The sequence below is a fragment of the Vitis riparia genome, chromosome 15 (genome assembly GCF_004353265.1).
Source record: "Vitis riparia cultivar Riparia Gloire de Montpellier isolate 1030 chromosome 15, EGFV_Vit.rip_1.0, whole genome shotgun sequence".
NCBI lineage: Eukaryota > Viridiplantae > Streptophyta > Magnoliopsida > Vitales > Vitaceae > Vitis > Vitis riparia.
Window position 1 is genome coordinate 5498357 of NC_048445.1, and position 16224 is coordinate 5514580.

A 16224-nucleotide genomic window follows, 5' to 3' on the forward strand; every position below is an offset into this window, starting at 1 on the left:
CCAACCCAGACTCAACATAACCCAGATGACTCACTGATGAAACAATTCTAATTCTGCTTCAGGAATTAAACCCACCTGCTAAACCCCTCTAAGGATGGGTATGCAGACAACCGAGCTGCGTATGCAGTTAATCGCGTGAACATAACATTGAATTTGTCAAGCAATCAAGAGAAACAAATTCAAAAAAGAAGAAAGACAATAAAGAAACAAAAAGACTCTAAATTGCACTAGATATATTGCAATCACAAGTTCGGGAAGGAGTTATTTATTATATAAAAAAAGAAAAAAAAAAAAGGAAAAAAAAAAAGAAGAAAAGAACATGATCCTGAATCATCAATCTTGAGACAGACAAAATTGGATTTCAACTAAAGAATTTGATACAGCCATTTGTTATTTCTAAAGCAGAAAAATGGCACCAAATCATGGACCTGAGACAGCTCCTCTCTCAATGCCAGATACCAACAAAATATGGTACAGTCTTTTGACATTTGTAGAGTTGAGAATAATGTGAAATAGAAATGTAAAGTATTTCCTAAAAATTAGGGGATTACTTCAACAAAAAGGTGAAGAGCTGGAAAAAGCATAACTTTATTTAGCTTCCATCTTAAGATCCAGACATGTAAGTATACCGCGTCTGAGCTCCAGTGATGAGCTCTATTATCTTTTCTGCACATGCAAAAGAGGCAAGATTTTTTTTTGATAAATTAATCTAATAGAAGGAAATACAAATAACACAATGGGAAGAAGATTTAATTGAAAAGAAGATTAGAGAAAGGGTTTTTGAATAAATTAGTCAAATTAACTGGAAATAAACATGATAAAATCACGAGAACTTCAACAGTATAGAATATTGTAAGCACACCTGTGAGAAATCCAATAATAGGAACAGGTTCCAACACCTTCTGTGTGCTTTCAAGTCTTTGCCTGAGATGTTTAAAAGGCATAATGTTGTGTCTTATGAACTTTTTCCTCAAAAAGAATGCCTAAAAGGAAGTTTCAATTGAAAAAATAAGCAGTACAAACTAGGAATTAGCTCCAGAAATACATCAATACCTGGTATACTTGCTAAAGAATGGATCTCTCATGAGGTAAAGTGCCCACAACAGCTTCCTTCTTTTTAACTATATCAAACCCATATGATGGAACATTTGAGACAACTCACCATTGACCATCATTCAAATTTACATACACAGAAAAGAAGAAAGAAAAAAATGCTAACAAAAGAAGCTATTTCCAAATTCAGTCAACAGCCAAACTCATGCTGAAGGTTGATGAACTAGATTCACTCAAATGATCATTAGAATATAAACTTACTTCGTCCTTTTCGGAGGCTGATATATGAAATTGTTTATGTTTCCTATTATCCCCTGACCCTGTAGCATATGAAGTAATGCCCATTCCAAGGAGATCCACAGCCAATGAGATAAACCAAGGATTCCATGCCCGAATTCCATATTTTCTAATAAATAAAACATATATAAATGGTCTTGTGATAAAGAGCACCTCTCCCATCACAAATAAAACCCCATGAAGCCCCTTCTCAGAAAGAATAGAGGAAAGGGTATGCCTCTTAACCACTGGAGCTGTAACATGCAATAGAAAAATTTAGCATATCTCATAAATTTGAATCATCATATCCAAGTGCCAAATTCTAAAAGAATATTTACTTGGGGGATCCATAATTGCCTGCTGTTGTTGAACTCTGTGCAACCATGTTGGGTCAGAAACCATCCTAGCATTGTCTCCAAACCTGCTCAAGGCAGACAATGCTCTGCCTTCCAGATTCCATGGGTTCTGTCCAGGATAACGCTGCAAATAACCATGGCCATGGTGCCCTCTTGGCTTTGTAAAACCTCCATTGCTATGTGGAGAACTTGAAGCATTTGCACTGTTTTCAACATTTGGTGTCTCCCCTCCATGCAAAAGCATCTTATATCCATGGTTGTGGAACAAAGCTAACCTAACTAACACCCTGAATTATAGTGAAATCCATCTCTTAGCTGAATTCCCTAACATTAGTATAGGAAATGGCAACTTGAAGATGATAAAGAGTAGCATACACTAAATTAAATTGCGGCTTACTTAGTAGCCTCTGTTATAGCGATGAAATTCCATTTCTTCTCATTACCATAGAAATGCTCTGCCACCACTTCAACCAATGTTTCCAAGTCCTTCAGTGCAGATATACACAATGAATAAGGGAATGAAGACTCTGTGGAGTTTGTATGTATGTGGGTTGGGGTTGAGTCTATTATATGTTCATTGATTGCGGTGATTATACCCAAGAATGCAGTTACTGCAGAAGAAAGTATAATATGGTAACTAAAAAACACAATCTCTACACTGCACAAAGATCAAGACAAAGGCAAAGAATCCTGAATAAACAAAAATAAACAAAATAATCACAACCTGTTTGTTTAGGGTGAAAATGTAGGCAATGAGAAATTAAAAGTTGAGCTTGGATTTTCATTATGAGGACACCGGGAGATAACCACAAAAAATAAAGAAAAGAAAAGCCAAGACTCATTTTTTCTGGAAATTTGAATCCTTGGCTTAATCAAGTTAAGCTCTTAAAAGATTAAAAATATTATTTATTTACTTTTCCTGCTTTTCTATGAAAGCAATAGAAGGTTTCTCAAATAAAGAAAGAAAACCCCCATGGTATCAGGTTCTAAGCTAACAAGAAGAAGCCAAATGTTACCAAAGTTTCACAAAACCTGCTTCTGGTCCTATTTCTGAAGATGAAAATCGTTCTGGAAGAAGCCACGTTAATCCCTGCAATAAATATTTAAACCCAAATGACAACATTAGTTAAACATCCAACACATTTCAAAATTCTTAGATTATCTCCATTTCTGGTTTGTCATGGATGGTATGAACAAGCACAAGGGAAACAACTAGAATAAATAGAAACATGGTTGATCAATAATATATTTATTAGAGAACAACATCAATTTAATTGTAGTTGACACAACTTATATAGGAGAACAACTCATAGAATGCACATAGTATTTTTGTCCTTCCGAATCCATAATTTTCAATAGCAAGGTTTAGATAAGATAATTAAATTAATATCCAAACCCATGATTTAAAAAGCTATTGAGGCTTTACGCCTAGAGGCTCACCTCAAGGCTAATCTCAAGGCAGGGTTCTACAAATTAGCATTGAGGCTATAGCTTCAGGTAGGGTAATTGAGGCTATAAGCCTCACCCTGTCGAGGCTTATAGCTTTGAGGCTATAGCCTCCGGGCTGTTGAGGTCTAAGCCTCAAATATCCAAAGGGTTTTCGGCCTTTATGGGCTTTGAGCTTAAGTCTCAATATTCAATGAGTTCTAATGGGTTCTATCATCTATTGCTTTTGTGGACTTCTGATATAGATTTCATGAATTTTGTATAGACCCTCCTTGGTTAAACCTTTTAAAAAATAAGGGCTTGTTTGACTTTCATTTAACCTTTTAAATGGAAGGGAAAAAGAGAGATTGAGAAGAATAAGGGAATTGTTGATTGTCCTAGTGATTGATCTCATATATAATCTAATTATTGATAGATAAAAAAAGATACCATGACAATTGGTGGATGCTATCAATAGAGTAGTGCGTGGAGGTTTTTTATCTGGTTGTAGGGTAAAGGAAAGGGGTGGAGATGGGGCTCAAATCACTCACTATTTGTTCGCTGATGATACACTTATATTTTTGTGAGGCTTCCCAGGATTAGATGACTTATTTGAGCTAGTTGTTAATGTGGTTTGAAGCCATATCAGGTTTGAGAATCAACTTGGATAAGAGTGAAATTTTACCAATGGGGGAGGGTAAAGAATTTAGAGATTTTGGCCCTTGAGCTTTGGTTGCAAGGTGGGGGAGCTTCCTTCCACTTATTTGGGGCTTCACATAAATCTATGCTGGTTTGGGATGGTGTGGAGGAGAGGTTTTGGAAGAGGCTAGCCATGTGAAAAAGGCAATTTATTTCTAAAGGAGGGAGAATCACTCTCATTTGGAGTAATTTGTCAAGCATACCCATTTACTTCATGTTTTTTATGCATATGTTAAGAGTGGTTAGATTGAGACTAGAGCGGATCCAAAGGACTTTTTTTGGGGCGGGGGAAGGTGGTTTGGACTTTGGAGAGGAATCCTCATCTTGCAAAGTGGGTGATTGTTTGTTCAAATTAAAGGAAGGGTGACTTGGGTGTTAGATGCCTATCTACACTCAATAGGGCCCTTTTGTGAAAATGGAGTTGGCGCTTTGCGGTAAAAAGGGAGACTCTTTGGAAGTAAGTTTTTAGTAGGAAGTTTGGGGTGGAAGAAAGGGGGTGGTGTACTCGATAAATGAGGGAAGGACATGGTGTGGGGTTATGGAAGGAAATCAGGAAGGAAGGGTCTTTATTGCATAACAAAATTGTGTTCTCTATGGGGGATGGTAGAAGAGTGAGATTTTGGAAGGACAAGTGGTGTGGGAGTGATGCTTTGTGCAATTCTTTCCCCTCTTTGTATGCCTTAGCGGCTTCAAAAGAGGCATGGGTGGCAGAGATTTGGGACTCTACAAGTGAGGAGGGGGATTGGAATCCCTGGTTCTCTAAGCCTTTCAATGATTGGCAGGTGGAGAGGTTCCTTTTAAAAATACAAGGGAAGAGGTTGATATCCGATTTGGAGAATAGGGTGTTATGGAAAGAGACTAAGAATGACAAATTTTCTGTTAAGTCTCTTTATAGTGCTCTTGAGCTTAGATATGCAATCCTATTCCCGAGAAGCATCATTTGGAGCTCTTATGTTCCTACCAAGATGGGTTTTTTTGCTTGGGAAGCTTCGTGGGGTAATGTTTTAACCTTGGATCAACTTAAAAGGACGGGGTGGTCCATGGCCAATAGATGTTTCCTTTGTTGTGTTGAAGAAAAGTCTATTGATCATATTCTAATCCATTGCACCAAGGCTAGGGTTTTGTAGGAGTTATTATTTTCTCTATTTGGGTGACATGGATCCTCCCTTTGTCAATTAGAGAGACCTTTCTTGATTGGTATGTTTCTTTTGTGGGCAAGAAGCATAAAAAGGTGTGGAGGGCAACCCCCTTATGACTCTTTTGGTCAGTTTGGTAGGAAAGAAACATGATTGCTTTTGATAATGAGGGGTTTTCAATTCAAAGGATGAAAGTTTTTTTTGTATGTAATTTGTGGTCTTGGACTAAGTTGTTTATAGATGAACATCCTTTACCTTTAATTAACTTTTTGATTGGTTGGGTTCTAGATGAGGGTGGATGAAATTTTTTTTATCCCTTTTTCTTTTTTTGTTCTTTCCTTTTAGATGTTTCTTGTATACTCCTTGTATACTTTGAGTTAGCCTTTAGGTGCCCTTTACTCTTTTATATATAAAAAATTTTCTATGCTTTTACCTATAAAAAAAATTGGTGGACGAAGAACAAGGATGGATGGGTATTAAAACAACAGGGAGGATAATATAGCAATTGGATATGATTATATTTTTTGGAAGATCCTAGTGATTGTAACAACAATGTTGAACATTATTTGGTAAAATCAAGAGAAAGGGCTAAATTTTATATTAGAAAAAAGAACTAAATTAGAACTATTAATAATGAAAAATAATTAATTTTATCATAATGAAATTTATGTTTTTTTTATTATTCAAATTTATTGTGATTTGTGACTTTATGAGTTTTTTTTTTTTGATAATTTTTCATTTTTTATTTGTTTAAGTTGTACACCTCATTTAGGCAATTCGCCTGAAGACTGTCTTTAGCCTTTTAAAACATTGATCAAAACTGAGTTTTGGTCACAAACTTCACCATCTCTCAATTACCGTGGATGATAAAAAGCAGTAAGCACTATGAAGCCTCATGAAGAAAACAGTCCAATAATCAAGTAAGCAACATATCCTGAACAATAGTTTACAATACACAGACAATATATCATTACCAGCACATCCAAACAGAGTTCAAGCTCAAATTCTATCAGATGCTCACCATCTCTGAGCCACCATGAAAAATATAAACAAGAATAAGGAAATCCCACAAAGCCACAGTTCAAACAAGAAAATAACAGCATCCACATAACAATTTACAACAATCGTATGAGATAGCTTCACTTATACATCCAAACACAGTTCAATACCAATATTTGTCAGATTTTCACCGTTCTAGAATTAACATGAATGATACAAAGAAGCTTAATAAAAACCCATCAATCCAAACGGACACATCGCTCAAAGAAACGAGAAAAAATGCACAAAAACCGTACAAAAATACATAAACAGCACCATTGATTGAAAATTATATCAAAAGAAGACAAACGAAATTAGCAGAAGTTGAAAGGGGCTTACATTAGCCAGAGACTCTAATGAGTGAACATAGTCCCTGTTCCTCCTAACCCATTTCTTATAAGCCTCCATAGACTCAAGTCACACTTATCAAACACAAGAAACAGAGTGACTCAGCTCTTCCGGCTACTGAGTCCAACCCCAAAGCCCTAACTCGCCAAACCCCAAAAATCTGTGTTCACGCTTATTGTTGGGTGGTTTTGGATCAGACCCAGAAGAGTCAAATCAGAAAAAAATCTAGCCCTTTTCAGTAAATTTCTCTGTAGAAATAAAAAAAGAAGCTTACGAGCGGGTGATGAATGATTACAGAGATGGAATCGCCGAGAAAGGGGGGAGAGTAGTAATGAGGTGTGGTTTTATTTGTATAGAAAACGAACCTTTTGATCTGGGCTGTTGGGTCAAATCTTCCTGGCCGTTAGATCTAGTTCTAGGCATTCAGTGGCCTATCAGAAGAAGATATGATCAAAGTTGGACTGTATGGATCTGTTTCTGCCTCCCACGTGTACAGTTAAGATCATGTTAGTAGTGTAACTGCTATGGGGTTGCACCAGGGATCCTGCTCTCCAATGATAATGCAATCAATATGTACAAAAAAAGGCCAAATATCAATGGGTGGCATTTTGGTGATTGTTATAAGAATGAAGGGCGTTTTGTGTCCAATCCTTGGTCAAAAAATGCCAGTGAGGAATAAGGAAGGATCCATTTCCCAAGTAAAATTGCATTCGAATTATCTCACTATTTTTCTAGTAAAACACACCTTTATCCTTACTTCTCTTGCCCTTTTTTTCATTATATTGATCATGGGTCAATGCTCAAGTCCCATGTCTCTTATTGAATGCTACATTTCTATTAGGACAACATGAAGAGTACTGATATTCATCTGATTTTCCATAACATAATAGAATTCAAGCTTGGAATCTCTGTAGATGAAGGCTTTCATGCATGGAGGGCTACTGCCAAGTTATTGCAATAGGACTTCTAACCCAATGCTTCTTAGACACCCAAACTAGAGATCCGAAAGATGAACTTGGTACTGAAGCTGATGCTGCTCCCATGGCAACAAAACTCACCTTATAACTCAGTCTCTGATTGAATTTTCTGAACTTTAAGACACTAGGCTCAACCATGACTGATACTCCATCAGGCTCCTGTACCTGCGCCACATAAGTACTAGTAGGTTGCCCAACATTTGTTACAGTTCTTTTGTATGTGGCACTGTTGTTTTGGGCATTTCCATTGAAAAGTACTGCTAATGAAGGGTAGTTCAAGTCTCCAGGTTGAAGATGAAGTGTGTCATTTGGGCAAGTGAAACTGATCCCCCTTGACACTAGAGCTATCTGAGAAGAGGTGTAGTTAAGGCTACACAAGTGGTTGAGATAGTCCTCAGTTGCAATGTCATAAATTAGCCCTGGATTAGAGGCTTTCTCCGGATTGACATGACCTGAACCACAAGCGAATGGGGTGGCTGGTGAGCCACCAGAACCCATATCAGAAATTGAAGCCCTCTTGTTGTCTAGAGTATAAGCAGTTGTCATCAGGGCTGACTTGATTGCTGCGGGTGACCAGTCTTTGTGGACTGCTTTAAGAAGCGCAGCTAGGCCACTAACATGAGGGCAAGACATTGATGTCCCAGAGACTATATTGAATAGTACGCTTCTGTTATCCGTATTGAGCCGAGTAGGGCTAACTGTTGGTGGCCATGCAGCCAGTATGTTGACGCCTGGAGCAGTCACATCGGGCTTGATCACATAAGGCCCTTCTGAAGCAGGGCCTCTTGAAGAGAATGCTGCCATTACAGGCGCAGGATTGCCATACACAGTCCCTTGGAATACAATTGAAGCTGTTGGATTCCTGGAGCTTGCATATTTTATTATGGATTTGGCTGCTGAAGCCCCTAAGGAAGTGGCTGGTAAAATGTGTGCATCAGCAATAAGTTCTTCACCTTGATCTTCAGTATTCAGCAGTAGCATTCCAGCTCCACCCGCCATTCTCACTTGTTCCCCCTTTTGAACTCGGCCATTGATGCCTCGCTGACATACAACAATCTTTCCTTTTATCAGATCCGGAGAGAGTGTGCCCATAGTGCAGTATTCAGCTCCTTGACTGCCCGCTGTTTCTCCATAAGCAAGCAATAGTTTATGAGTTGGCTTGCCAGAATATAAAGATGCCCCATGATATGTTTCCCCATTACCAAGCTTAACTATAGTAGGGAAGCTTCTATCAAGGGAGCTTGCAGCAATGGTCATGATCCATGGTGCGGAATTGGAAACTGTTGAACTAGAAGGGCCTGAATTTCCTGCAGAGCAAGAAACTAAAACTCCGTTTTGAACTGCCCCGAAAGAAGCTATAGCCAAGCTATCACTATAATACGGCCTTGAGGCACCTCCCAAAGAGAGTGACAAGATGTCAACCCCATCGGAAACAGCCTGGTCTATTGCTGCTAATATATCGGAGTTAGCGCAACCTTGAATATAACAAACTTTGTAGGCAGCTATTCTTGATGTATACATCATTCCACTGGCAGAGCCCTTGGCCATGCCAAAAATGCTAGCTCCAGCTACCATATCACCAGCTGCAGTTGATGCAGTGTGTGTCCCATGACCTTGGGAGTCCCTAGCAGATCGGTAATCCACTGTTTCATTGATTCTCCCGGCTCTGGCCTCATAGCCTTTGAAAAAGGCTCTCGCACCTATAAGCTTCTTGTTGCAGTTGGAAGATGTGAACTTTGTGCCTTCCTCGCAGGCACCCTTCCATTTAGAGGGCACAGGTGACATGCCCCAGTCATGGAAACTAACGTGTTCAGGCCAGATTCCACTATCAATGATGCCAATTATAACGTCAGTAGCCAAGTTGTGAGTACTCCACAGTCCTTTCCCCTTGTGCAGGCCAAGAAACTGAGGTGAGTGTGTGGTGTGGAGACTTAGTAATTCATCAGGGACAGCTGATAGAAACCCCTCAACTTTGTCCAAGGCTTGCAACTGCTTGATGGAGAGCTTTGCGGCAAAGCCGGTCATGGCAGTTTCATAAGTGTATAGGAGCTGAGGAGGAGATGTTTCTTCTTCTCCATCTTGAGTTGAGAGTTCAATGATGGAATCAACAACTGCTTCATACCATTTCTTGGAATCGCCAAGAGCAAGGTGTAAAGCTGTGATCTTGGCCTTGTCCATGTGAACTACATACGTCTGTTTGTCAGTTGAAGCAATTGAAGTTGCGGCAGCCATGAAAGCCAACAACAAAAATGATGTTCGAAACATTGTGGTGCCTGTTTGAAAGAGGAGAATATGTATTAGTAGGGACATTATGTCAAGTGAATTAGTCACTAATTATGGGGGGTAACGTGAGCAAAGATCAGAAGACTAGAGCTTTGATAATTAACAATTGAACTACCAGTGACACCCAAGAACATTTGGAGATCAAACCAGGCAAACCTAGGCCGAGCCCAGCAGCAAAACTACAAGCCAAGCAAGCTAGCTAGACATGATTCTATGTGACTTACATTTGAACAAGATGCCAATTTAGGAATGGGCCTAAAGACCCGTATGCAGCAACATGCCTTACTAGTACTACCAACCCGACCCCGACCCAGTGGCAGAACTGCTGATACACATACTAAGGTGTTATACTGTTATCCTACTGATCACATGAGACAAAAGAATATCACCACCCAAACCCATGAAGGAATGGACCTAACAGCCCATTATACACACACAAACACACAACTAATTAACAACTTCTTGCGCAACTGTACCTCTGTTTTGTCCTCAAAAGGGTGAAGAATGTCCAAAGTTGAAGAGTGGCTTATATAGGCAAAGAAAGGTGCCACATAGAGTTGACATAATAACTGACTGACTTATGATCAAAGTATCTACCCACTACCTCTCCTTTTCCTCAAAACAGCACGCCTTGGTTTTGAAAAAGGGACACGAAATAAAGCTGCAAAATCAACTTGAGAGTGAGAGATGTGGGACTGCCCTACGCCCTGATCAACCCACTTTGGAAAATCCAATTTTGAGGGTGTAAGAAAAGCACTTCTGCTTACAATTACTTGTAGAAGTGTAGTTTCGTATTGTTCAGTGGAGAGAGATGTTTACATGTCGTCTTCATGGACACTTGATTATAATTATACAACCAAAAAGAGTCTTAAAATTTAGGAGTCTTTCATTTTATGTTGTGTTGAATGATGCCTCTTAAGGAAAATGGTGGGGAAGGAAACCCTTATCCAAATTCTTCATACTGTTCTCCCATTTTTGAGCTTGTCACGTTTGTAGTTGTTAATGGGCATTTTCTGGGTACTTATTGTTGGAACAAGCTAGAGAAAGGATTGGAAAATTTTCTTTCCAATCATGTTTCTCGGGAAAATGCTAGAGAAAAGGAACCCTTTTTCCAGATCTTTTATGTGCTGTGTCATTTATGAGCTTGACACATTCGTGCTTCTCAGTGGGCATTTGTGATTTTCTGGGTCTTGTTTCTTTCACATTTTCTAATAGCTAGAGAATGTAAGGTGGTCTATTACCAGCATAAGATTCTAAAACAACACGATTCAATAACATTCCGTCGTCTAGTGACCCACTAATCATGTAGCTTTTCCATTAAAGGGTAGATTCTCAAATTTGATGTCACAAACGAATTGACAAGTTAATCATCTCCTCATTTGACTTGTGAGTGAAGATAGCTGAGCTTCTACATAGAGGTCAAAACATCTTAATAGTGGTTAAAGAATTGACATTGGATCACCCCATTTCTAGAGTGATCGAGGGTCTAGCAATTTGGAACCTTTGATGATAGAGAGATTAATCAGAAAATTGATTAACATTTATCAAAGATGAAGTATCGCTGGTTTCTTTTTCTGAAATCCGACAAACATCTAAAATAAAACTTAGGGAATCAACTCAGAACCGAAATAAAATTAAGGAGTTGGAATTATATGCCTCATTCCTAAAAAATGCCACTAGGGGGTGGGGGTGATGGGAATTGACAAGTGGGTTTGGTAGAGCATGAGAAGAGGGGTGTAGCATTTGACACATCATTTTTTTGCTTTCTCACCAGTAGTAGTGATGAGGCATATAGTTGGTAAAAAGAAATCCAATAACCCCTCTTTGGGGACCATCTTGATGGGACCAGCCAGCTCATGGGGTGTGACCATATGCCCTCATCATCAGAGTCTTCTTCCCTTTTGTTCCATTTTAAGCTATTGCCACTTTTACTGCCAACAGATGAGTGTACTGTGAAGGTGGTTGAGCACACTAGCACACTTTTACAAAAGAAAAACTAAACAAAGTTCTTTTTGGCCTTCCTTTCTGAAAACTAGTCTGGTTGTTTCACCTTGTCGTGCACTTGTGATATAAACCACATGAATAATAATAATAATAATAAAAAAGAAAAAAGAAAAAAAAAAAAAAAAGCAGACGTTAAGTTCATGGACATGTAAAAGATTGATAGAAAAAAAAAATGAGAACTCATAATCCTTTTCTTCTATTAAAATGGAGAGGTATTGATTTCACCCCCACTTTCCTCTTTTTCTACGAATGCATGATTTCTCCCTATTCTAGGCATCAAAGGGGACCTGGTTGGCACCACACCAATGTCCTTGTTTCTTTAACCACATTTAGCTAAGAAGGAGACGGCATGCTATGACAGAAGAATAGCCTTAAAACATGTTAAAGAGCATGATTAGGAAAATTGGTACTTCACCGTGATATTATAGAGGTTGGTTTAATAGAAAAAAGGCTATTTGCATTTACTCTCTGGACTTAATTTATTTTCAAAAAGGTAAACCTTTAAGCACTGTAAAAATATTTCACCACATTATTTGGGCTCTCCCTTAAGGGAGGTCCCCATTCTTGGAAGTTCCTCCTCATAACCATCCACTTAAAGGAACCCCCTTCATCTAACTTCCTATATATATATATAAGGGTCTCCAACGGAGCCGGCCGGCCCGGAGAAGTAAGGCCCATGGCCCAGCCCTGGGCGGGGCGGGCCACTGAGTCCGTTGACCAGTCAACGGGCTCGCCGGACCAGGCCCTCAAGCTGGGCGGGCTTGGCGGGCGGGCCTACTGGCTTGGGTGGGCTTGGGTAAAAATTAAAATGCCTTTTGAGTTTAAAAGGGAGGGGGATTTGAACCATTCCCTTATAGATTTCAAGGAGAGCCAACTACCAACTGAGCTAACCTTCTTTTGTGTAATTATTTTGCATTAGTTATATATATATTAGAAATGTTGTATGATTTTTGAAAAAAAATAAAAGTGAGTTGACTGTTCAACGGTCACATGACTGTTGAGCACTCACTTCAAATGTTAAATTTCAAAGTATATGACAGTTGAACAGTCATCTTGGCATTTAAAAAAAAAAATTAAATCCTAAAGGTCACATACCTCCCTATAAATATTAAATACCCTCAATTTATTCTATTCTCTCAACTCTCAAGCTCTCTCCCATTTCACAATATTTCCAATTATTGTATTTTGTCTCAAATTATTCAATATTATTGGTGGTGAAAAACAAGCATTGGTGGCTCAAAGAGTTCGAATTTGAAGGAATTTCTGCTTTGGTTCTCCAATTTAGTAACATACTTCACATTTTCTTTTATTTATTTGTTACATTTTAATTTTACATTTATTATTTTTAGCATAATATTTTATCAATAATTATAATTATGGCAAGTGGTTATTGTTCTTCATCTAATGCATGTGATAGCAAAAAATTTACTTTAAATATATGGAATTTTTTTGATAGAATAGAAATAAATTTAGAAAATAATAAAAGAGAAATAAAAGCAAAATGTAAAATTTGTAACAAACTTCTTAGTGGTGGCTCAAATGCAAGTACAAGTCATTTAAAAAGGCATCATGAAAATTGTAAAACTAAAAATAATGTAGATATTAGAAATTATATGCAATTAGGTAAAGATGAAAGTGGAAATTTAAAAGTATTTTCTTATGATGAATCTTATTGTCGTGAAGAAATGATTGGTTATATAATAAGAGCATAACAACCTTTCAATTTCATGGAAACTCATGATTATACGGGAACAATGCAACGAGCTGTTAATCTTCAGTTTCAAGGTTGCTTTGGAAATACAGTTAAAAGAAGTCTTATAAAAAATTTTGAAACACAAAAAGAAAATTTTAAATTTTTTTTTGCAAATTTTGAAGGAAGAATTTGTTTAACATCTTATATTTGGACATCTTTAACTCACAGTGGTTTTTTTTTATGTATAACTGCTCATTATATTGATAATGAATGGAAATTAAATAAAAGAATTATTTCATTTAAAATAATAAATGCTCCACATAATGGTAAAAATATAGCATCTTTAATAAATGATGAAATTATAGATTTTGGCATTCGTGATAAAATATTTACAATAACATTAGATAATGCTTCTAATAATAATGCAACAGTATATAGATTAAAACGATATTGGCAAATAAAAGAAGATCAATGTAAAATATTTCATGTGCGTTGTTGTGCACATATTTTAAATTTAATTGTAAAAAATGGATTAAAACACGTTGATGATACATTATAAAAAATTAGAGGCATTGCTGCGGGTCTTAATAGTTCTCAAGCAAAACATGAATTATTTTTTTATTGTTGCAAAATGTTAAATATGAAAAAAAAGAAATATAAATTTGGATATGCCCACTAGATGGAATTCCACTTATAAACTTTTACAAACTATTATAAAATATAGAAAAGTAGTAGAACTATATGAAATACAATTAATTAGTAATGATTGTGAAGCAGATATTGATGTATTAAATGATTATGATTGACATATTGCAGATCTTTTAAGAGATCTTTTTGAAGTATTTGATATTTCAACAAAAAAAATTTGTGGTGTATATTATCCATCTTCAAACCGAGTTGTCATGCAAATAACTAATATTTTTATCGTACTTCAAAAATATTTAAATTTGGATATATTTAATGATGCAACATTTGCAATGATAGAAAAATTTAGAAAATATTGGGGAGAGATACCTTTAATTTTTTATCTTGGTTTAATTGTGGACCTAGATTGAAATTTGAAGCTTTTGATGAATGATTAACAATTATTTATTTTAATGACCAAATAAAAATTGAAGAAATTAAAAATGAAATAAATTCATTATTATATAATTTATATAACTATTATAAAGAAAAATATGGTGATGATATTAGTTCTATTAAATTACCACCTACATCTACAAGCTCTTCATCTTTTTATAAAGGAGCTTTAGAAATGTTGAAAAGTCGAAAGAAGGCAACAAATAGTTCTCCAAACAACACAACTGATTTAGATAGATATCTTAATACTGATTTAATTTCATTTGAAGATGATGAAGATTTTTATATTTTAATATGGTGGAAATCACAACAACACAAATATTCTGTTCTATCATTGCTCGTGATGTACTAACAGTTCTTGTGAGTACAGTTGCATCAGAAGCTGCTTTTAGTGCAGGTGGAAGAGTAGTTAGTGATAAACGATGCAGCTTAGCGCCGTATTCTATTGAAGCAAATATATGTGTGAAAGACTGGACAATAGCAGATAAAAAGATATTTGATTATATTCAAGAAGAAAATATGTTTGCCGATATGGAAAAACTAAAATCATCAAGATCTTCATGGATTTGCCATAGTTCGTCATCACAGCCAAAAGATAATGATTAAAATATTTTACTAAATGTATGTCATATTTTTATTTTTATTTTTTGTAGTTGAAAAGTACAAATGATTGACAAATAAGTAGGTGTCAACCTAGTTAGGATCAAGGATGAAAATATCGGTAATCACGGATATATCGGTAATTCGATTTTACGGATATATCGGATATATCGGAGATATATCGGTGGATATTATCGGTAGGCTTAAAATTGTTAAAAACTCATGGAAATGCAAGAAAAACCTCATAATAATATAATTAGAAGTATAATAGACATTTTAAAGTTATTTTATTGAAAATTTTGATATATGTATAACATGATTTATCATATTTGATAATAATATCGTATGCATCGATAAAAATATGAATTTTATAAGTATACATTTATTATTAAATTATACCTAATATTATGATATTTGATTATAATATGTCTAATTTTAAAATATATATTAGTATTAAAATATGATCCATTTAATTCAATTGTATTAAACAATATAAAATAAATAATGATATATATATAATTTTTTAATATTTAATTAATTATTAATGATATTAAAAACATTATGAAGAAAATTATATAATTTTTATATTTTTGGTAATTAATTAAAAGACTCTGCATTTAATTACAAAATAATTATAATTAATTTGCTCTTTAAAATATTCTTATATTTTCTTTATATAATGAGTTTGAGTATATATATATGGGTTGCATATTATTTAACAAAGGGCAATTAGCCCAGGTGGTATGTGAGTGAACCCCAAACCTTTTGGTTTGGGGTTCAAATCCTCTCGGCAGCAAGGAAAGAAATGGGTGGAGGCACTGTAGCGCGGGTTGACTTTCGTTGACCCGCGTTGACCACGCGATATATCGTGAAAAGTCGCCGATTTCTCGCGATAAATCCCGAAATATCGCCGGACCGATATTTCTCCATGAAATATCGTGTCGAAACCCTTCGATACACGATATATCGCCGAAATATCGCGATATTTTCTTCCCTGGTTAGGATGTACTTATTTTGTAGTGATGTAAACTTTTCCTACATTTTCAAATGTAATGTATACATTCAATGAATAAAATAGTTAGCAATGAATATTTTTATTAATGTAGCATTTTCTATTTTTTGAATATTTTTTTTTATATATAAATTTTTTTTAAGTGGCGGGCCAGCCCGGGCCTAAATTGGGACATGTGGCCCGGCCCATCCAGAAATGGGCTCGGGCCTGGGCCGGGCCATGGGCTTTTTGGAGACCCTTATAT

The 16224-nt window shown here is 36.2% G+C and overlaps 2 protein-coding genes across 3 annotated transcripts; both read right to left on the reverse strand.

The window, feature by feature from the left end:
* Nucleotides 1-322: 322 nt before the first annotated feature.
* On the reverse strand, nucleotides 323-6680 carry LOC117932762 (peroxisome biogenesis protein 16). Its single transcript, XM_034854089.1, has 8 exons — nucleotides 6323-6680; nucleotides 2718-2775; nucleotides 2083-2296; nucleotides 1668-1972; nucleotides 1315-1583; nucleotides 1054-1121; nucleotides 863-924; nucleotides 323-666 (listed from the first exon to the last, which is right to left on the reverse strand). The coding sequence occupies exons 1-8, from the start codon at nucleotides 6389-6391 to the stop codon at nucleotides 605-607; spliced, it is 1107 nt and encodes a 368-aa protein (XP_034709980.1). The 5' UTR covers nucleotides 6392-6680; the 3' UTR covers nucleotides 323-604.
* Nucleotides 6681-7084: 404 nt separating this feature from the next.
* Nucleotides 7085-10079, reverse strand: LOC117931676 (subtilisin-like protease SBT1.1). Of its 2 annotated transcripts, none has more exons than XM_034852686.1 (2): nucleotides 10068-10079; nucleotides 7085-9581 (listed from the first exon to the last, which is right to left on the reverse strand). In XM_034852686.1, the coding sequence occupies exon 2, from the start codon at nucleotides 9571-9573 to the stop codon at nucleotides 7270-7272; it is 2304 nt and encodes a 767-aa protein (XP_034708577.1). In that variant the 5' UTR covers nucleotides 9574-9581; nucleotides 10068-10079; the 3' UTR covers nucleotides 7085-7269. The 2 variants fall into 2 exon arrangements, with proteins under 2 accessions (XP_034708577.1, XP_034708576.1); XM_034852685.1 differs by lacking the exon at nucleotides 10068-10079 and adding an exon at nucleotides 9816-10052.
* Between the last annotated feature and the right edge of the window lie 6145 nt (nucleotides 10080-16224).

Coding starts and splice junctions, on each gene's coding strand:
- LOC117932762 (XM_034854089.1), bottom strand. CDS start 6,391: ATGGAGGCTTATAAGAAATGGGTTAGGAGGAACAGGGACTATGTTCAC. Junction 2,776..6,322: donor CATTAGAGTCTCTGGCTAAT/GTAAGCCCCTTT, acceptor TATTTATTGCAG/GGATTAACGTGGCTTCTTCC. Junction 1,973..2,082: donor GCTATAACAGAGGCTACTAA/GTAAGCCGCAAT, acceptor ACTATAATTCAG/GGTGTTAGTTAGGTTAGCTT.
- LOC117931676 (XM_034852686.1), bottom strand. CDS start 9,573: ATGTTTCGAACATCATTTTTGTTGTTGGCTTTCATGGCTGCCGCAACT.